Source organism: Silene latifolia, chromosome 1 (assembly GCF_048544455.1).
Source record: "Silene latifolia isolate original U9 population chromosome 1, ASM4854445v1, whole genome shotgun sequence".
Taxonomy (NCBI): domain Eukaryota; kingdom Viridiplantae; phylum Streptophyta; class Magnoliopsida; order Caryophyllales; family Caryophyllaceae; genus Silene; species Silene latifolia.
The window spans coordinates 42,579,953-42,602,244 of record NC_133526.1 but is presented as its reverse complement, the minus strand read 5'-3'; the positions used below and the strand labels follow the sequence as shown (position 1 = coordinate 42,602,244).

Below are 22,292 nucleotides of genomic sequence, written 5' to 3'. Positions count from 1 at the left end.
CATTATCACATTTAATCTCAGATGGAATGCCAAACCTGCATATGATATTGCGTTTAATGAAAGATAGCACCTAGGTTTCTGTAACCTGGGAGAATGATTCTGCTTCTATCCATTTGGAGAAGTAGTCCGTCATGGCGAGCATATAGACTTTGTTTCCTGGTGCTCTGGGTAGTGGTCCCACGATTTCCATCCCCACTTCATGAAGGGCCATGGTGAGATAACCTGGTATAGAGGCTCTGCTGGTTGGTGGCTAACGTGGGCGTGCCTCTGACAAGCGTCACATCTTTTTGCGATTTTTTCCATGGCATCTTTGCGCATTGTGGGCCAGAAGTATCCCTGCCTCAGTGCCTTGTTGGACAGGCTCCTGCCCCCTGCATGGTTTCCACATTCTCCACTGTGGAGAGCATGCAATACAGCCTAAGACTCTTCCCGATCCAGGCATATGAGGTAGGGTCCAGCGAGGGATTTCCTGAATAAAACATCATCGATTAGTATGAATCTGGATGCTCTCATTCTGAAGCTCCTTACCTCCTTTTTATCTACTGGCAGGATATCATTCTGCAGCAAGTCTATGTATGGTTTCCTTTAGTCTGGAGTATTTTCTTCGTTGCTGGTGCTGCACACCACTTCTGCTTCCTGCTGAGATTTTAGTGTTGCTGGCTCCAGCACGTGGACAATTGGTATTGTGGAGATGGTTCCTGCTTTGAAGGTTGCCCCTAGGGTGGCTAGTGCGTCTGCTTCTGCATTCTGGTCCCTGGGGATTTGCTTGATGTTGAACGTGACAAATCTGATTTTCAGCTCCTTTGCTACGTCTAGATATGCCATCATCCTGGGATCCCTGGCCTCAAAGAAATCATTAACATGGTTAACTATAAGTTTAGAATCACTGCAAACCTGAAGGTGTCTAATTTTCAGATCCAGAGCCAGCTTTAGACCCAGGATTAATGCCTCATATTCTGCTTCGTTGTTTGTGGCCTTGAATTCACATCGTACAGCCTGGACTATGAGATCTCCCTGGGGTGACTTGAGGACTAGTCCTACTCCTGCTCCCATGGCATTTGAGGCTCCGTCCACATGTAGCTCCCATACTTGTTCTCCTTTATCTTCTTCCAGACTCAGAATGTCCTGCTCTGCCTGGGTCTGGAGGGCTGGGCAGAAGTCAGACACAAAGTCTGCCAGAGCCTGAAACTTTATGGCCGTACGGGGTTCAAACTTCAAGTCGTAATCGCTCAAGTGCACGGACCATTTAGCCATCCTTCCTGACAGTTCTGGTTTTCTCATGATAGTCTTAAGAGAATAATTAGTTATCACAGAAATTGTATGAGACTCGAAGTAGGGACGCAATTTATGGGATGCAGTAACTAGTGTAAGGACAAGTTTTTCTAGTGACGTGTACCTGGTCTCTACTGGAAGCAGAGACTTACTTATGTAATATACTGGGTGCTGTGATCCTTCCTGCTCTCGTACTAGTACTGCACTGACTGCTGCTTCTGTGACTGACAGGTACATGAACAGTGGCTCTCCTGGCTCTGGCTTCGACAGGAGTGGTGGGGTGCTGAGATAACGCTTCAGCTCCTGAAATGCTTTCTCATGATCATCCGTCCACTCAAATCTTTGGCTATTTCTGAGTACATCATAAAATAGCCTGCATCTGTTCGAGGACCTGGATATGAACCTATTCAGGGCCGCCACTCTTCCAGTTAGACGCTGGACGTCATTTGGTTTCTGCGGTGACTCCAGCTGCAGGATTGCTTTGATTTGCTCGGTGCTAGCCTCTATCCCTCTCTGGGTTACCATATACCCCAGAAACTTTCCACTAGATACTCTGAAGGTACACTTTGTCGGATTCAGCTTCATTTGGTATTTTCTGAGGGTATTGAAAGTTTCCTCCTGGTGCTGGTGGTGTTGCGAAGCCTGCTTCGATTTGACGACCATATCGTCTATGTATACTTCCATAGTTTGGCCTATTTGCTCTTTGAACATCATGTTTACCAGCCTCTGATAGGTAGATCCTGCATTTTTCAGTCCAAAAGGCATGAAATTATAATAGTAGATACCTCGCTCGGATCTGAATGCTGTCTTTTCCTGGTCACTAGGGTGCATCTTTATCCGGTTATATCCGCTCCAGGCATCCAGGAATGTCAGCATCTCGTGCCCTGCAATGGCATCCACCATGGCATCTATGTGTGGTAGTGAGAATGGATCCTTTGGGCAAGCTTTATTTAAATCCGTGAAATCGACGCAGACCCTCCACTTGCCATTCTTTTTCGGAACCACCACCACATTAGACAACCATTCTGGATACTTTACCTCTCGAATTTTTCCTGCAGCAAGCAGGTTATCTACTTCTTTGTTTATGACCTGGTTTCTTTCAGAAGCAAATTTTCTTCCTTTCTGCTGCACAAGTTTATAGCTTGGATCCACACTTAGCTTGTGAGTTATCACACTTGGGTCTATCCCTATCATATCATCATGTGACCAAGCAAAGCAGTCTATGTTAGTTCTCAATAACCGAACAAGTTCTTCATGAATGTTACCTGTACATTCAGATCTAATGAGCACAGTTCGTTCTGGATGCAGCGCGTCCAGGATGACTTTGTCCAGCTCTGCCTGCTGAGGCTCAATGTACTCGTCCTGGAGGCGCTGGCTCTGTAATTGCTATGCGGGCGAGCCGGTTATTGACTTCAAAGCCACCTTATAGCAATCCTTAGCTTCTTCCTGGTCCCCACGTATCTCTTGCACCCCCCAAGGCGTTGGAAACTTCAGGCATTGGTGGTACGTTAAGGGAATTGCTTTCATCTCGTGGATCCAGGGCCTGCCAAGGATCACATTGTAAGTAGAGGGTCCGTCAATAACCAGATATCTTACCTGCTTGTTTACACCTCCGGCGTAGGTTGGGATGACGATTTCTCCTAGGGAGTGCTTTGTTTCGCCACTGAAACCAACCAAGGGGATCGCCTTCTTTGCTAGATCTTTCTCGGTGAATCTCATGCCTTTGAGTGCCTCTAACATGATCAAGTTGACGGAGCTGCCGGTATCCACCAGGATCTTTCTCACCTCGTAATTTCCTATGGGAAGCGTGATGATTAGAGCATCGTGGTGTTGTTCTGGAGCAGACCCTGCGTCTGTTTCGTCAAAGGTGACTGACGGCAGATTCTGGCGGTTAATCCTGCAGGAGCTTTCTGGTCTGTCTCCTTTAGTTCTGGTCGCATGCCTCTTTGCTGCTGAATATGTCAGCCCACACAGCTCCGATCCACCTGTAATAACATTCACAGTTCTAGTGCACTGAGGAGGAGGAGATGACAGAACCTTATCTGCTGAGTTTACTCTGGTTGTGTTTCTGGGTAGGAGGTGATCCAGATTTCCTTGATCATAGTGGAATTTGAATTCCTTTCTGAGGGAGTGACATTCATCGGTGTCGTGGGTGTTGCTGCCGTGGAACTCACACTTCTTGCCTGTGTCCCTTCTGCTGCTGGGGTTTCCTTCTGGAAGTTTTGGCCATCGACTGCGCCGTGACTCCTTCAAGGCTTTGAATAGTCCTGCAAGATTGGTAGTAAAACCATACTCACTTATTTTCGGAGGCAGATCTGCTTTGCTCTTTCCTTCAGAATTTCCAGAGACTCTGTTTACGCTCCTGTTGTAGGGCTTGGGCCTTTCACTCTTCTTTTATACTGGAGCTTTTCTGGATACTGGGTCTGAATCATAGATGTCTCTGATTGGTGCAGAGTCTTCCTCTAATCTCATTACAGCAATTGCCTTTGTCTGTACTTCCTCGAAGGTGGTGCAAGGGTGCTTCGTCAGATCCTTGTAAAGATCTGAATCCTGGTGCAGTCCTCGGCGGAAGGCTTGTATAGCGGTTGTTATATCACATCTCGGGATAGCCACCTTCTCCTTGTTGAACCTGTTCAAGTAATCACGGGTGGACTCCTCGAACCCTTGCACTATCCGGTAGAGGTCACTTGTCTGCTTCTCCGGCTTTCTGCTGCTGACGAACTGCTGGTTGAAGGCGTTGACTAGGTCGGCAAAGCTAGATATGCTCTTGTTTGGCAGGCCGACGAATCACTGTAGGGCTGCTCCTGACAGGGTTGATCTGAATCCCTTGCACATACAAGCTTATTTTTAGAGATCCAGTTGCGGTTATCACCATCATTTTCTGCTTGTAGTGGTTGATATGGTCAAGTGGGTCTGTGGTTCCGTCATAGAGCGTCATGGCTGGAGGCACACATCCTTTAGGGACACCAATTAGGGTTATGTCATCCACGAAAGGTGAGTCCGCGTAGTCTGTCTCTCGGGTCGCTTTCTCCAACGGACGGCTACGCCTGGTATCCTATACATCGCTCCTCGGCTCCCGGTATTCTTTGCTCCAGCCGAATTACCCGCTCTGCAAGAGGGTTAGAAACAGGAAAAGAACCAGCCGGTGTACCTCCTAGCCAAGGCGCTCGGAAAATTGGCCTGGTCTTTGGATGATGAGTTCTTGTGTGTTGACGATTATGGATCCAGCCGCCATCCTGGTGTCTGCTGTAATCCTCTCGATCCAGGCTCCACTGGTGTATCTTGGTTGCGGAGGATGGAATTCTTTGCATTGGTGACAGTCCGATTGTCATCCCGATGTCCGTGCGAGGGTACCTGAAAAAGGTGGAAGGTCAGATCCTGATGGGGTGCTAAACAGAGCGTTACCTGTTGTCTGCTGCAGACTGGATGGATTATCAAATGATAGGCATCCCAATCCCCTGGGTTCAATTGGTTCGCTGGGTGCTACTCCTGCGAGGTCTAGTCTGGTGACTAGTTCTGATGGAATTGATCGACTCGACCCTCCACCGCTGGTTCTGGTAGGAACCTCTGGTGCTGATGTTGGCTTGGTCTGGACTGCTGTCACGATCTGAGCAATCAGGCTCTGGTTGTCCTTCCTTAGATCCTCAACGGCCCGACGCAGAGTGTCCATCCCTTGAATCATCACCTGCATTGGATCAAGCGCTGAAGATCCTCTGCTTCGGAGAACTTCTGCGCCTGAGCCTTCCTGGGTCTGACTTCTGGATACGGCTTCACCTCTACTGGGGCTGCTCTCCCTACTGGATTTGGACTGACCGGATGCACCTGCTGCCCTTGGAGTCTGCGGTGGCTTCTGAAGCTGGGGCATGGCTCTGGTTGACATGCTGACGGGGATCGTCTGGCTGGACGCTGGGGGTACACTGACTGATCCTGCGGATGCAGAAGTAAGTCCTGCTCCAGAAGACAGGGCTGACATGCTCTGGCTGCTGGAAGGATTCTGGCTGGTTCCAGACATTCTGACGGCTGGTTCGGTCTTGCGAGATTTGGCTATAGAAAATGATCACTATGCCCCACGGTGGGCGCCAAACTGTTTTGGTAAAAATTTACCGAGTTGTTAATTTAATTAGTTAGTGATAGTGATTATTCTTAATGCCAATTCTAGTTTAAATGCAACGACAGAAACAACGGAATAAAGACGAACGAAAAGAATGATACGGAGGATTTTTGGTGACGCGGAAAACCCGGTGTGGGAACAACCGCGGGGGGAGTCGGAATCCCACCAACTTTGCACTATAATCGAGGGAAAACGCACAAGTAAGGAAATATAAGATTAATTTTTACTAGTGGATTGTTGCCAAGTATAAACGATATTTTTGTGGACTGACGAGTTGAATTTCAAATGCCTTGAGTATTGCTCTTCTCGCCCTTATATAGTTGCTGGAATCAGAATTAGGGTTTTTCTGCTTCTGTTCCTGAATACCAGGTAACTCCTAAAGAATAGGGAGTTGTTGATTGACCTAGCTGGTAACTTCTTTTGCACGTGTGCTTTTTTATGGGCCAAAGTGTGTTTGTATCCTTCTTGATCCCATGGTCCACACCTTGCCACTTCATCAATTTCTTCTTTCTTTTATCGTCCTATAGCCGCGCGCCACGTCGCCAATCTTTTGCCACTTTCTTCTGCCAATGAGAAAACGCCACGTCGCAGGTGATAAAAGAGTAATTTTTATCCATAACAAGAAAGAAAAAATTAGTCACCTAAAAAATCATATGAACATAAATATAAAAAAGAATTGAGAATGGAAGAGTAAAATACAAATTTGTGATACATAAGAGCCTCCAAGTTCAATATAATAGTACTCCTATATGCATAGTCTTTAATTGACCATAAATATTAAAGACTTAATGGCCCCAACTTTTATGGCTACTTTAATTCACTCTTTTGGCATTGATTTATTTTTCTCATGGCTTTTGATTTTCCTTTGTGATCCATTGTCTATTCACTTACCCATAGATTTATTTTACTTTACGGTTTGTGAACCACTAAGGAAATTGAAAGGTTATTATTGTATAGATTCATTTCACTATCTCTACCATCAAGTCCTATGTTTTAAGTATGCAAAGTAAAGATGCATTACCTATTGCCACATGGCTCAAAATTCTACTCAAAGTTAACTATTTTATATTATTGTATAGATTCTGGGTTATCAGACTTGACAACATTCTTTGAAATTCAAAAGCAACAACATGACAACAAATAAAATGACCAGTTATCAATGCTAGTAATTTTTAACAGGTAATTTGAAGTCTAAAGCATGTAGAAGAAGAAAAAATAGAACCCTGCAACTTATCAGTTATCAATACTTGTAAATTTGAACAGCATAAAAAAATGAAACAAAACTAATTTCAAACAGAATGCTCAGATTTTTAGGGTTATAGGCTTGAACGATTGAATGAATAAGGAAATGAAGGTTCTTGTGTAGTTGTGTGTAATGATGAAAAGAGGAATAGTGTGGGTTGTGAGTGAATAACGAGGGAGACTGTGGGTGAAATAATAAGGGTAGTTCGATCCTTCTAGGTAATCAAAAGTCGATAAAACGTAAGTAAGACGATAAATAAGAAAAATCGTCAACGTAAATTCAAAATAGGTGTGGATTGTGAGAGTTTCCTTCAAACATTTTTTTTCCGGAAAATTCACGTGGTGCCGTTGAACCTTTTCATTTTTCACGTGCTAATCAAAAGTCGATAAAACGTAAGTAAGACGATAAATAAAAAAAATCGTCAACGTAAATGCAAAATAGGTGTGGATTGTGAGAGTTTCCTTCAAACATTTTTTTTTTCTGGAAAATTCACGTGGTGCCGTTGAACTTTTTCATTTTTCACGTGGTATCCAACTTTTTAAGTTTATCTACATGATACCTCTAAGGTAATATTTTTTGGAGTTCCGTAACCAAATATGTAACATGCGTTAAGTTATGTTAACATGTAAAGTTTAGTTGGTGTTTAAGTTTGGGAGGGGAAATGGTTTGCACATGGTACCTTAAATTTTGTGTTTTACACATGATACCCTGTTTTGTAGACATACAATAGAACATGTTTAGCCTAATTTGTTAAAAATGAGCTTTTATTCTACCAAATTGGTGCTTTCATTTTTAAGGGTAAAAAGATGGTTTTTAAGTTTTTAAGAAACTACTTTAAATTTTAAATAATGACGTGTTTGGCCAATTTGTGTTTTTTAACCCTTTTTTTTTTGAAAAATTGGGCCAAACACACACAATATCAAACCCTTTTTCTTTAAAAAACAAAAAGCAGAACAACTCAATCACACAGAAAATGTCTTGGACTATTCCATTTTTTTGACAAGAATAGTGTAAATTAAAGTGCTTGTGAAAAGTAATACGGAGTATATTGCATTATAATTCAACATTATAATCGTTTACTTGTGCTTCGTTTTTGTACAAAATAGGGTATCATGTGTAAAACACAAATTTGTAGGAGTAGTTACTAACTAGACTTTACACGTCAGCATAATGTAACGGATGTTACCTATTTTGTTTTTTTGGTCAATCGAAGCGCGTACGTAAGTCGCATTACAATATAGGGGAGGGGGGATTCGAACCTGAGACCTATTGTCCACAATACCTCCGTCTTAACCACTAGACTAAGACACCTTCGGTACGGATGTTACCTATTTGGTTATAGAACTTCACAAAATATTATCTTCGGGGTATTATGTCCATAAACTTAAAAAGTTGGGTACCACGTGAAAAATGAAAAAGTTTGAGGATATCACGTGAATTTTCATTTTTTTTAGGGACTTTGAAACATTTTTGGGTTTTTCCACGTGGTGCCCTTGTACTTCTTTGAATTCTACGCGGTATCCCTCGCTTTTCGAAAATATCAAGGTTACCCCTAAATTTAATGAAAACATCTTAAAATACCCAAACTTCTCTAATTCGCCTTTTTTAAATGTTTAGTTTATACATTTTTGATTGATTTTTCGACAATAATTTGTTATGCCATTAACATAAACCCGGTTTACTCAATCGTAAACATATTTTCATTACCAAATTCAGCTGATTAAAAACGTAATTTTTAGTAATAGTTTGGATATTTTAGAAATATTTTACTAAGTTTAAGGATACGACGGATGTTTTCAAAAACGAAGAAATACTACGTAGAATTTGAAAAAGTACAGGGTACCACGTCGAAAAACCCAACATTTTTTTTTAGAAAACATATACATGAAATTTTTACTGTCCCATGTAACCAATAACCACCCAGGCCCATTAAAACTTGCGATTGAGAAATAGTCGGATATCATCCACCATAACCAAAACGATGCCGTTTATTGTTCAATTTCTTTCACAAAGTTGCAAAACTTCTCACAAATTTACCAGCATATCTACGACTCCACGAGTCAACTCACACCAAATACTTGAAAAACAGTAGAGAAATTAGTGAGATTATAGGTACCAAAAAAACTTAAAATTATCAAAAATGGGGGAAGAAGAACAAAAATTAAAAAGAGTTGCAGCTTCTTCATATGATTATGAAAATGATGCAAGATGGGCTGATTATTGGTCCAACATTTTAATTCCTCCTCATATGGCTTCTCGTTCTGATGTTGTTGATCACTTCAAGCGCAAGTTTTATCAGCGTTACATCGTAATTTTTTACTTATTAATCCCCCCTTCTTTTTTTGCATTATCTCAATTTCCTGTTTTTAGATTCCCAGTTATTAATTTTATTTATTAATTCAAAAAGATTGCTTTTTGGTTAATGGGTACTTCTGAATTTGGTGTTTTGTGATGTGGGTTGTTTGGATTTGAGTATTTGATGGGGTTTTTGCAGTAATTTTGATGGTTTTTGGTTAGTTGGGATTTTGTATTCTGATGTTTTAGATGTTGGATTTGATCAAAGATTTGATTTTGGGTTTTAGTGATGGTTTTAGTTTGGTGGGTTTTTATTGATTTGTTGTTTCGAGATGTGGGTTTTAGCGTACGTTTGAGGTTATGAATCATGGTTTGTGTTTGCTGAGTTCTATGTTCTTGGGAATATTTGTTTTTAAAGCTAGTACAATGTTTTATGCTTTTGAAATAAATTTTATTTTTTGAGTTTACTTCATGATCATGTCGTCTGACCCACTTACCTCACAATTTACGGAGAACTTGAGGCGCTGAGGTATTGTTATGTTGTTGTTGCTGCTGTGTATTGATGTCTGATGTCATGGTTGTCGTAGTTAGAGCGATCAATTTCTTTTGGTTTCAGCGTAAATTGATTCATACTGGGTTAACAGTTGCTGATCTTTTAACGTGAAAAGATTGTCGATATTGTGTGCGGCTATCTGTGATATCTAGGCTTCGGTGGATTGTTTGTGAACATGAGAGATCAAGTAGAATTGTATGTTGCAAGGTCTAATTAGAGTCTAATGAAAAAATGATGTCCAGATGTTAATTCAGAGTAGCTCTTGCTGTAGCAGTAGCTACTCTTTAGGGTTATTAATGGCCCTCCCACAAGTAATTGTTAAATTTATCAGTCAATACTAGGGCCCAATGGAGTGATTGAATAAAGCAAAATACTAGACTGGATGTGCTTCCTTATATCGTGAGTAAACAGTCATGAAGGCAATTCTCGCAAATTTGATTGTGGGTCATGGAAACACAACCTCTAAGGTGATGTTAACACTTAACACAGAGGTAAGGGCTATATACATCCGACCTCCCTACCCTACCATTTATGGAAGTCCTTGAGACACTAAGGTAACGTTGTTGTTGGTGTACTAAGCCTAGTGTTCTGTTAACCCATGAGCTCTAATGTATGGAGTAGAGTAAAACCAGTTTGAGCAGGTATAAATTTTAAAGCTCACGGTCATGGCTATGCAATTTTTGATGGATACTGATATATGTTCCTCATAGTATAATTAGTTTGGATACCAACTGTATGCTTACTATGATGAATCGATGATGTTATTGTCATCGTATATGTGGATTCATTTAGCTTTATCATGTATAAAAAAAGTCAGATTCATTGAAGCTTGATGCTTTTGTTCCCCCCTTTTCTCTTGGTATTTCTATAATAAAAGTAGGTTCACTTTCCCCACTTCTTCTCCGATTATGTTGCTACTCCTGTCACAAATTTATTGTTCCCATAAGTCAATCTATGTCAACTTAGGCCATTAATGTCTCCAGAAAACATGTAGAAAAATAATGCCGAATTTGTCATGTGTAATTTATCGAAACAACTATTTTTGCATTTATGATATTAAGAAAGTTAATAGCTATTAAGCCTATTATATATCCGGAAAAAGTTATCTTGTCTAAATTAACACCGTTTGACTATGAGAACGATATTAATGAGATGTTGCGTGTGTGGTACTACCTTTGTAGGATCCTGGCCTTGTAGTTGAGCCAATGTCTCTCAGTGGTTCATCACAGCCAGCAAAGCAGACATCAGCGTCTTCATCGACATCAACTCCTGCAAGTGATCAAGCAAGAACCCGTAGCTCAGGTAGATTGTGGGGGTGATAATTGTCATTTTCCAGTAATCCAGTTGCACTTTTGTTCTTAAGCCAAGAGGTTGGACATTCTGGATTTTCATTGATAAGTCTGTTTATTTCCCAGGGCCAACTAGTAGAACTTCTGGATCTAGTACAACCACCAATCCGAGCTCTAATGCAGCTCCAACTCCAATGCGCTGGAATCGACAAACAGTACAGTTTTCAGTGAACGCTTGGGTAAGCTAATGAAAGTCTCTAAATGGTGAAAAATCTTGTGTGACAAGAAGATGACTTTTAGAAAATTGTTCCAAACATGATTTTAGAATAACTAGCTTGTTTCTAACTTCTCTGGTTTACAATATTTATCTTTCTGGGCATGAAAATATTTCCAAACACCTCCAATTACTAAATTCTGGTGAATGGGAACACGATTATTCCCGTCATACCTTCTGCACAAGTTTTAAGAAATCCACTATTGAAAGAATATAAGGTGTGTAAGTCGGGTTATTGAAACAATACCGGTATTACAAATAGTGTCCATAGGGCGTGTACTGTCATTTCTGGTAACATTTGGAATTGTCATTCGGACGATATGTCATTACTTTCAACCAAAAAGGAAAAAAGTAAAGTGAAAATCAGTGTGAAGTTGCTACTTGCTAATAAATGAATTGTCCAGAATCTGTCTGATTGGCAGGAATGGCATTTGCATTCTGTTTGTGGAAGTTCATCTTTAAAAAGTTCTCGATACTTAAATGTAGCACATAAGTTATTTCTTGTTTGAACACTGTTTCATTTTGATGGTGTAATGTAACTATTTTTTCCCCACTCTTTGCAGGTGTTTGTCATGGCGTTACTTTCAATCATTCCCCTGATTCCCGCGAATCTTTCAAATAAGGCTTATCGCCTATCCTTTATGGGCACTACTTGTTCCTTGTTATACTCTTTGTACTCGCTATATGGAGTAATGCCTTCTCTGTTCTTATTAATAATGATCTTCCACTTCCATACTTACTAATATGCATTTCCGTTATCGACCAAGTACATCTTTTGTGCAGAGACCTAGGGAATGGAATATGCAAGCTGTTCAAATGTGGTTTCAGTCAATAATTGCGACAAAAGACTTTATCTACTTCATGTATTCCCTCATGTTTGTCTCATCAAATCTTTGCCTCAAATGTTAGTTTCAACTCTCCTCTTATTAAGATATTCTTAAAAATTAATGTACAGTACAAACTGCAATCAGACATTTCGACGCAACCGTACCTAAGTGCCTCAAGGGATCCTGCATGTTGCAGAGTACTGGGGTCGGTTGTATGTAGTCTTATCTGTGTATTAGCACCACAGACAGGCTGTTTCCAGACCCAGGATGAAAATAGCGTTGAGAATTGTATCAAATGCTTGTTACTTCATGGTTAAAAACAAGCACAATAAGTTTAGTGAACCATTTTGTTTTATGCCATCTAAATCCGGCGCCAAAGTAGAATGAATATTTGGCTAGCCATTGGAAATGGAGACAAACTCCAATCTGACATTTTGATGTCAAAATCTTGTGCAGTTGCTTTGATTCCCATTCTTTGCCGCTCTCTAGAGCATGTTGCCAAGTTTCTAAGACGTAATTTCAGCCGCTCTACCTTATACAAGTAAGTTGTTTTTAGCAAGTTAGCAGTGACATTTGACGTGTGCATGCTATGTTCACAAATCACAATTGTACTAGATTGTCACAATAAACTTGGTATGTTTTGCTCGGTAACTTACTGGATTAAATATCAGAGAATTGTAGATCTGCACACGGTTTTCACTTTTGCCTTCCTATTTAATGTTATCTTCACTTTTGTGGAATGATAGCTAAATAAATCGAATGTTAAGAAGTATCTGTGTAATTCTTTGACAATCTGAGTCCTCAGCCTCCTCTATATGACTCTATGTAAGCCTTCACTATTATTCGTCACAACTGTGGATCAATCACAGTGAAAATCTTAGTTGCCAGTACAAGATTTTGATTGTTGTTTATAGATTAGTTGGTCCATTGGTAGGTTCTTCCACTTGGGTTTAGAAATGTAAAAGACTAAAGATTGCCAAGTCTTTATTTGAACTAGCCAAGAAGGTGCTGCGCCTTCTCCCTGAAAAGAAAAGTCATTAACAGTATTACCAGACCTCAAAGAGGTTGAACGTATGCAGCTATACCTTGATGTTGAACATAGAGAAATTTGAGTTGCAAATTGCATTGACCACTATTTCACAACAGTAGACAGTGCATACAGTTTAGGAGCAAATTTGCTTTGCACCTTCACGTTCCAAAGACAGAAAAAGATAAAGCGTGAGAAGGTTATCTTGCATTGCTGTGTGAAATGTGTCCATTTAAACCAGTTAGTCACACTTTGTTTCTTTTGTTGAACAGAAAGTATTTGGAAGAGATCTGTGTTTGGGTAGAATCTAATGGCACAACCCTCAGCATATTGTCCTCACATGTTGAAATTGGCCTTGGTTTCCTCTTAATCATTTCATTGGCATCGTAAGTAACCCTCTTTCTCTACTTGTATTTTCTCTTCTCAATTAATCTCCTTATTCCCTTTGTTTCATTTGTTCACCTGTAGATGGCAGCGCAACTTCATTCAAGTTTTCATGTACTGGCAGGTAAAATTACCTACTTACTATAATAGTACTATATTACACCGTTTCCGTCTCGAAAAAGATTGATAATGTTTTATTCTAAAGGGTTTTTTGTCAGAAACTACCTTTTATTTAGGGTCATTTGTGAACAACTACCTTTCATTTTATTTTTGACTTTCAACTACCTTTCATTTCTTCATTTTGCGAAAGACTACCAAAAATCCACTTCCGGCGAAAAAAAGTCATCTTCCGGCGTTGATTTGCCCTTTTATCCCTTTGTCACACATATAACCCATATTTCTCCCTTTGTTTACCCAACAAAATCCGAAAAAGCTCCTCTCCATGCCCAACAACTTATCAAAAGTTTGTTCAAAGCAATACCAACGTATCAACCATCTCAATCTCCATCTCCATCTCCATCTCCATCTCCATCTCCGTCGTCACCTTTACTACCACTTTCACCTTCACCTTACATTTCAACAACCTTATAGACTACTCATGATTCATCAACCTACTGTCCATCTAAGTCCATAATAAAAGTACCTTCATTCTCTCTTCATGGTAAGATGGTGGGTATAAGAAAACTAATGAGATAGTAGCACACAAGTAATCCTAAGAGTGAATCCATGATTATTTTCGAATAGTTAACACTAGGAGTTAATTTTGCCAATAAGACCATAATAGATCATTATTGTTGAAGAATTATTTACCATGTTAAGATTAATATCAATGATGATTTTGTCTCGGTGATTAGGACTTTGATTCGGGTAAGAGATAGACAAATTGAGGTGATTAATGTTGGGTTTAATCAATCTTTATCGTCGATTATTATGGTTATGAAGTAAAGAGTTAGATCAACATGAAATGGTAAGTCAACGCCGGAAAGTTGACTTTTTTCGCCGGAAGTGGATTTTTGGTAGTCTTTTGCAAAATGAAGAAATGAAAGATAGTTGAAAGCCAAGAATAAAATAAAAGGTAGTTGTTCACAAATGACCCTAAATAAAAGGTAGTTTCTGACAAAAAAAACCCTATTCTAAATCCCCCTCCAATCCTCTCTGTTCAATATAAATGTCTCTCTCCCATTTAACCCTTCTTAATTTGTTTATTTCGTATGACGCTGAAGTATTATTACCATTACGCCCTACTAAACTATAAAAAGGTATAGATTAGACAAATCAAGCATAAGGGTGGTCTTGCCTTTAAAAGGTGTGAGGTTCACCGAGGCTAGAAGGTGCAAGGGACGAGGCAAAGGCGTGTGTCTCAGACTCTCGTGCACAGAAAGCAAACTAGATCTATTGAAAGATTCGTATTAGGAAAATAAATTTTGTGCAACTATGACCTTTTTGAATATTAAAAGAAGCTTAACATGTAAACAAATAATAGTTAGTATAATGTTATTCCTCCCATCCCATTTTTACTGTCCTCATTTCCTTCTTTAGAAGGTTTTAAGAAAAAGTATTTTGTATTAAATAACAACTTTACCCCTTGAATTAAAGAGAATGTGGATAATGCTATTGTGGTGAAGGGAATGGTAAATAATTAGCAAGGGGTAATATTGGATGTCTACCCTTTTCCTTACTACATTTAGACATGAGACAATTAATTTGGAATAAATTAAGATGGATGAGGGAACGATAAAAATGAGATAGAGGAACTATTATTTTTTGGTGTCAAGGGAACCACAAGGGCACTACTGATATTACGAGTCTAGGAGATTTAAATCCTTGTTATGAGTACTACTACTCACATCTTGGCATAATTGGTTACAAGGAAGATCATAATAAATTAGGAAATAAAAAGAACAAGAAACTAAAGAGGGTTATTATCTTTCTTTTTCGGGATCCTTTTTAAAACTAAAGAGGATGATCTATCTTTCTTTCTTCCTTTTTTTTGTTGCAATGGAAGTTGAGAGGAGTTTTATGTTGATGAGTTTAACTTAAATACTTGTGAATACTACTACTCAACAACTTTCACCAACGTGATCTATCTAGGGAATACCTCTTTGGGTGGTGAGGACTGTGGTTCGGTGACTTGGATCTAAGGTCATTTATGTTAGTAATACTAATACACACATATTCTTATATAAGACCGTCCAAGACGGGACGGTCTTACCAGAAACTTACTGCTTGTAATAATTTAATTGATGCTTCCTTTTCATACCACATGGTAGTTGAAGCTATGTAGCTAACTTGTGTTTGTAAATGGTGGTAACAGCTACTGAAGCTCATGTATACTGTGCCTGCTACTGCCAGCTATCACCAAAGCGTATGGACCAAGATTGGAACGACTGTCAACCCTTACCTCCATCGCTACGCCCCCTTCCTGAATACTCCCCTCTCTTTTGTTCAAAGATGGTGGTTCCGGTAGTATCCAAGACAAATACGTTTACGCTGCTTGCGCAATGGCAATTTCAGAATCGGGTAGTGATCCGATCAGGATATTGGTTCTTTTGTACCAAACCCGATTAGTATTTTTCCGGTGGAACTTGTTCCGGATAATCACTTAGTGAAAGTTACTTGTTTTGTTCTTGTATTTGAGAAATGCTTATGCAGTTTAGACTTGGGTTAACAGCCAAAGTACTACAAGACGATTTTACGTAATCTTGGTAACGGCAGATGTTATCCAGTTTAGACTTTGAACAGCTTAATTTATGGGAAAGATATAGGTTTCTTTATGTATATGGTTTTTGTAGCTCATTTGACACCTGAAAAGAAAAACAAAATCCAAGAATTAAAGAGCAAAAGTGATCGTCTCAAAGGAAGGATATGGTTACCGAATCAAGTTGATACTTATCCGTCACAATTACTTGTATTTATTTATCAAATAATTGGAACGGATGAAGTATTTTATTGTATATGTTCTCACGTTTAAATGTTAAAACTCTTAATTGGAACTTATCAAAAGTATTCTTAATCTTTTATAGAGACTATATTATTTAGAAATTTGAATTATCATCGTACTTTGTTACTCCCAAATGGGCATACGTTTGCGTTGTTGTGCCAATTTTTGTAACAAAGTAAGTTACTCCGAGCATTCGTTTTATTCAAGAGTTAATAGTAGTAGAGCTTTAAGCATACAATGCCTACTTTGCCGTATTTCGAGGCATGCAAATGCAAATTCTTAATTACCACTTCCTCCAACTCCATATCCATAGACACCATCGTTGCTTCCATAGCTACCATAGCCCCTTCCATAGCTACCATCGTTGCTTCCATAGCCACCATTGTACCTTCCATAGCCACCATATCCACATCCACACCCACTACCTGAATCATCTTCTCCGTTATTGCCTCCATTGCCGCCGTACCCGCTTCCATAGCCACCATTTTCACTTCCATAGCCATCGTGTCCGCTTCCATAGCCACCATAGTTGCTTCCATGGCCATCACTTCCACTTCCATAGCCACCCGTGTCGCTTCCATGGCCACCATTACCATCACTTCCACTTCCATAGCCATTGTTGCCACTCCCATAGTTGTCATCATTTCCGCTTCCATGGCCACCATTGCAATCACTTCCACTTCCATAACCATCACTTCTGCTTCCATAGCCATTGTTGCCACTTCCATAGTTGCCATCATTTCCGCTTCCATATCCACCATAGTTGCTTCCATGGCCATCACTTCCACTTCCATATCCACCATTTCCACTTCCATAGCCATTGTTGCCACTTCCATAGTTGCCATCATTTTCGCTTCCATATCCACCATTGTTGCTGCCATAGCCACCATGGTTGCTTCCATGGCCATCATTTCCACTTCCATAGCCACCTTGTTTACTCATCACAACTTTAGTAGTCTTATTTGCTAATTGTTTTTCCTCAGCTAATCCTACAAACACCAATGCAACCATAAACACAAAAAAGAACACTCCGAAAGCTCTCAAGTATTTCTCCATGATTTTCAAGGTATTGGTTTATATCGTTATGTGACTTAAATGGTTGCTACATCTAAAATCGTGAATATGTGAAGCTTATTTATACTATTGATTAGTAGTAGGTGACTTGTAAAATCATAGTGGTTGATTTTGGTTTAATCATAGCAATTATAGTTAAGCTATCTAGCCTGCTTAGATTTATTCCGTATACAGCCTGAGCTTTCATTGATACATTAATCTTGAATGAGATTGATTACGATTTTATTTATGTATGATTTAACTTTTTCCGATTCAAGGGCAATTACATGTAGTTTCCCTAAGTTAAGGGCTAAGTTAGAGTTAACACTACTAATGGAACCTAATTAAACTTTGCTATTGTATTGCCTTGAGGATCTTTAAATTTTTAGGTAATCTGTGTACACAAATTCTCATTTGTGATGAACATATTGGTCGCAAGCTTGCGACGGGTCAAGTATTATCCATGTGGGATGAATAAGACAAAAGCAGAACGCCTATGGAGTAACAATTTATTTTGTCTTATCTACCCACATGGGTATTACTTGCTCTGCCGCAAACTTGTGACGAATATGTCAAGTCACAAAAAAGACGTGCTGATCTGTGTAAGTATTAATGTATACTCCCTCTGATTTTTTTTAGAAATGACCACATTTCATTTTCGGCTTATTCATCAGAAATGCTCCATTTCTATTTTTTTTTTTTTTTGGCAGCAGTAAAAATAATGTAGCTTACACATTATAAACACGACTCACATAGTCAAGTTTTATTATTACATTATTTGAAAACGAGACTAAACTAAGGATAGGGGTAAGTAGAGTAGTCTTCTTGCGGGGATGATCGGAGCTATCCAAATGTGCAATCATTTCTTTCCTCCTCTTTTTTAGTTGAGCTTCGGAGGAGTACCTGCAACAAGACACACTTACGCCACGAAGACAGAGAAATTTATGGGAGAAATATCTACTTGACGAGCAAGTAGATAAGTTGTGTCTTGGAGATTCATCCCCTTCATTATAATTCTTCTTGGGAGCAATAATTCTCCTTTTCTTTCTCTCTTTCACTTAAATGCTTGAACGGGAACCTGCAAAATAAAGGCATACTGGAGCCGCACTGAAAATTACCAACCAAAACCGATAACAGACACTTTTCTGGGGAAGTAGATCAGGAAGGATGGTCTATAGTAGAAGCTGGAAATAAGGGAGGCTTATTGTCATTAGAACCAGCCTCTTAGAGCAAATAAGGATGGCATTGTCAGTCACCAGAGAAATAGGCAAATTTGAGGCAAGCGGTACTTGAGGATTTGGGTAACTGGTGATGTAACGTTGTCGCATAAGGAGGACACACTCGAACTTGTGCACGAAACATGAATAGGTTTAACATTGATGATATCTAAAGGAGGCGTGTCTTCTTTCATAGCTACCATCGTCTTAGAATTTCCCCTTTTTGGACATCTTCTTCTCCTCTTCTTCTTTTCTTTAGTTAATAATTAGGCGTGTCTTCTTTCATAGCTACCCTAATTTATCGTCATTTACCCAAATTTAGCTTCACCTAATCATCACCAAATCATTCAATTAGATTGAGCATCAAGATCCGCATTATGTAGGTTTGTTTTTAACCTAATTTTTTTTTCCTAAAATCTATATATGTTCTTGAATTTCTAGAGTTAATAATTAGGGTTTATTGTTAATGTGATGACTCATAATCGTAGTTCATAGATTAATTTGTAATTATTTGTTTCAATTAGAATAACTGAAACTTTATCTTCATTTACCCTAATTTAGCTATGTAGGATATGTTATTTGCTTAATAATTAGGGTTTACTTATTTCAATTAGAATAGCTGAAAATTTATTGTTTACATTTAAATTGTAGGAATGGCAGCTTTGTCCTTTTTAGTTGATATTAAAGTATATTATGGTGGTCATTTTGAGTTTAAGAAAGGGAAAACTGAGTTTGTGATTTCTGAGAAGGATCATGGTGGAGTTCATATGTTATGTGGTGTTTGGAGTGATAAAATCACAGTACCTTTTTTGAGGGTACATGGGGATAAGCTGGTGGGGAATGCTGAATTTGCGTTGTGGTTTAAGAGGCCTGGTAAAACACTAACTGGCGAAAGGGCTTTATTTGTGTCTGAGTTTGATGTTGTGCAATTAATAAATGGTAGAGATCGAATGAATGTAGCAACCTTTTATATAACAAAGCCTTTTACTCTTGTTTCATCATCTTCCACTTGTACTCAAGTCTCACCAAAGACAAAACCAGATAATGTGAGTCTTTCTTTGATAACATCATCAAATAGCCCACGTGATAAAAAGCCCAATCTTAGAGCCTGTAAAAATTTGAACCAACAATTTATTGAGCCACTTAATGAGGTACCTTATAGTGCTTCATTTCAAAGGTCTTGGGAATATAGTCCAGCCATTACTTTAAACCCAACACCTAATAGGAGAAGCTCAAGAAAAAAAAAAAAAAAGTGCTTTAAAAACACCAAATCTGTCAACAACCAACAAATCTCAACAAAATTCTGATTCACAATCTCTTATACTTGAACCTGGTTGTCCATTTATACCACCCCTAAAAGGAGACCTCAAAAATTATTGATTAGTAGAGAGGTGAGATTTGCTAAGAATCTGTCCAAGGTTGGTTTAGAGATAGAAAGAAGATTGTAATACTCCGTATTTAATAATTATATAATAATAATAATAATAATAATAATAATAATAATAATAATAATAATAATAATAATAATAATAATAATAATAATAATAATAATAATAATAATAATAATAATAATAATAATAATAATAATAATAATAATAATAATAATAATAATAATAATAATAATAATAATATTTTATCGTATTTAGCGAGTTGGGCTTGAGACGGAATGATAATAATAATAGTAATAATAAATAATAATAATGATAATAATAATAATACATAATACATAATACATGTATTATATACTCCCACCTACCATTCTACCCGTATATATATATATATATATATATATATATATATATATATATATATATATATATATATATATATATATATAACCCCACCCATACTACCCTACCATATCTCATTTCACTCATCACATTTTCACCACACAAATAAGAGAGAAAAAGAGAGAAAAGAGAGAGTTTAGAAGAGGAGAAGATTTTGTCCCTTCGTCTCGAGTTCGTAAGATAAGATCGTCTTATACTAGCCTTTATGTTATTATTTTATATCGTTGACTCATCCGTGACTCGGATCCGCTGTGTGACAACCTTGAATGGCCGGGGCAACCACTTTTGACCACCCTAGGGCAGTTTGACCGAGTATTCTAAGGAGTTTTGGGCTTTTGGTGACTCGGGTTTAGGGCTGCATTTTTACCCCTTTATTTGCGGCTGACTTGGACCGGTGGTGGTTTGTCGAGGGTTGAGGGGCGAGTCTTGTGGTGGTCAGGGGTGGTGGTTTGGGCGGCTATAGGTGGTGGGAATGGGGAGAGAAATGGAGGCGTCGGTATTGTTGCTATTGCTTGTTATTGTTGTTGTGGTCAGGTACTCAGGTGTGGATAGGAAGTGGTGAGGGTTTGGTGATGGTGAGGGAGTCAGTCAGGCCGTGACCACCGTGGTGGTGGTGGCTTATGATGGTGGTCGTATATGGTGGTGTTAGTTGGGTTGTGTGTTAGGGTCGATTGGTGTTGTTGTTGATTGGTGTGTTGTTGATCGATTGGTGCGGGTTTGTAGGGTAGGGAGAACCTAGGTGGTGCGGCTAGGGGCTTGGCTGACCTGTCCACCGTGGCTAGGTGGTGGTCACAGTGGGGAAGAGTTAGTGGTGGTTCGAGTTGTTGAGTCGGGTTTGGGTAGTTGTATAAGACGAGTTTATTTAGTATATACGTATTCAATTAGTATTAGATTGGTATATTTATACATATTTGTATTATTATCATATTTTAGAAGATGGGTTTTGTGAAACGGTTTTACGAGACGGCTTAGCTTGTGTGACGGATTGCTTATGCGGGTATGCTGTGAGGTAGGTATATCCTACTCAATTTTAATGTTGCATATATTTACTAAATGAGTCATTTGCCTTTTTATGCATTGAGTGAGTCGCATTGTATGATATTGGTTTTTGACGGCTCGACGAGTCGGGATATTTGAGGAACTGGTATTCATGGCATGTTTGGCATGTCATGGTATATATTGTCTATCATGCATTTCATATTGTGACGGTTGTGATTATATATGTTGGAGGATTTTTTGTTGTTGTTGTTGTTGTTGTTGTTGTTGTTGTTGTTGTTGTTGTTGTTGTTGTTTTTGTTGTTGTTTTGGATACGTAAGACGATTGGGAGACCGTCTTACGCTTGAGTCGCCTCTTGGAGCTTCCCACTCTAAAAGGGATGTGCATATTAATGGCTTGAGTCACGGAGGGACACGTGTGGTTGAGACACGACGTCTAGCAGAGGATCCGGTTGGCTTTCGGACCCGGTACGTCTGGGCATGTTCCGGTACTTATTTGTGGTTGTTGGTATGTCTGGGCGTGTCCCGGTACAAGTGTGTTTGTCGGTATGTCTGGGCGTGTCCCAGTAGCGTGGTGGTGGTTGTTTGATAGCGGTTCATTCATGTCAAAGTCATGTTGCATACTCACACACTTTGAGTTGTGTCACACTTTATTTCATTTGTAAAAACTGACGTTTGTGTGTCTGTGTAATTGTCACCTATTTCCGGGGTGACCTGTATCGATCCGTATGATATTTTCGATCATATGAGGAGCAGGTTAAGTATAGATTGTTTGGATAGCACGCGGGAGACGGGACGAGTTTGATGAGTCACGAGGCGAGTATAGTTGGCTAGAAGAGTATAGTTGTCATGAGTTGTATTTTTATTCATTTGTTTACGTTTATGTAATTCATTAAACATTAGATTAATAAAATGTTCTTTGATTGAAGTTTTGAAATACTATCTCAGGAAACCGAGATGGTAATGCTTCAATTATCTTGGCCTGATAATTAGGGTGTTACAAAGTGGTATCAGAGCGAC

General features: G+C 39.1%; 1 protein-coding gene across 1 annotated transcript; it reads left to right on the top strand.

Annotated features, from left to right (window-relative positions):
- The first annotated feature begins 8,570 nt into the window (after nucleotides 1–8,570).
- On the top strand, nucleotides 8,571–16,053 carry LOC141604751 (uncharacterized). Its single transcript, XM_074423241.1, has 9 exons — nucleotides 8,571–8,934; nucleotides 10,656–10,776; nucleotides 10,890–11,002; nucleotides 11,601–11,726; nucleotides 11,821–11,941; nucleotides 12,321–12,405; nucleotides 13,164–13,277; nucleotides 13,360–13,399; nucleotides 15,590–16,053. Exons 1-9 carry the CDS (start codon nucleotides 8,767–8,769, stop codon nucleotides 15,740–15,742), a joined length of 1,041 nt encoding a protein of 346 aa, XP_074279342.1. The 5' UTR covers nucleotides 8,571–8,766; the 3' UTR covers nucleotides 15,743–16,053.
- Nucleotides 16,054–22,292: the final 6,239 nt, after the last annotated feature.

Coding starts and splice junctions, on each gene's coding strand:
- LOC141604751 (XM_074423241.1), top strand. CDS start 8,767: ATGGGGGAAGAAGAACAAAAATTAAAAAGAGTTGCAGCTTCTTCATAT. Junction 11,003..11,600: donor AGTTTTCAGTGAACGCTTGG/GTAAGCTAATGA, acceptor CACTCTTTGCAG/GTGTTTGTCATGGCGTTACT. Junction 13,400..15,589: donor AAGTTTTCATGTACTGGCAG/GTAAAATTACCT, acceptor TGGTGGTAACAG/CTACTGAAGCTCATGTATAC.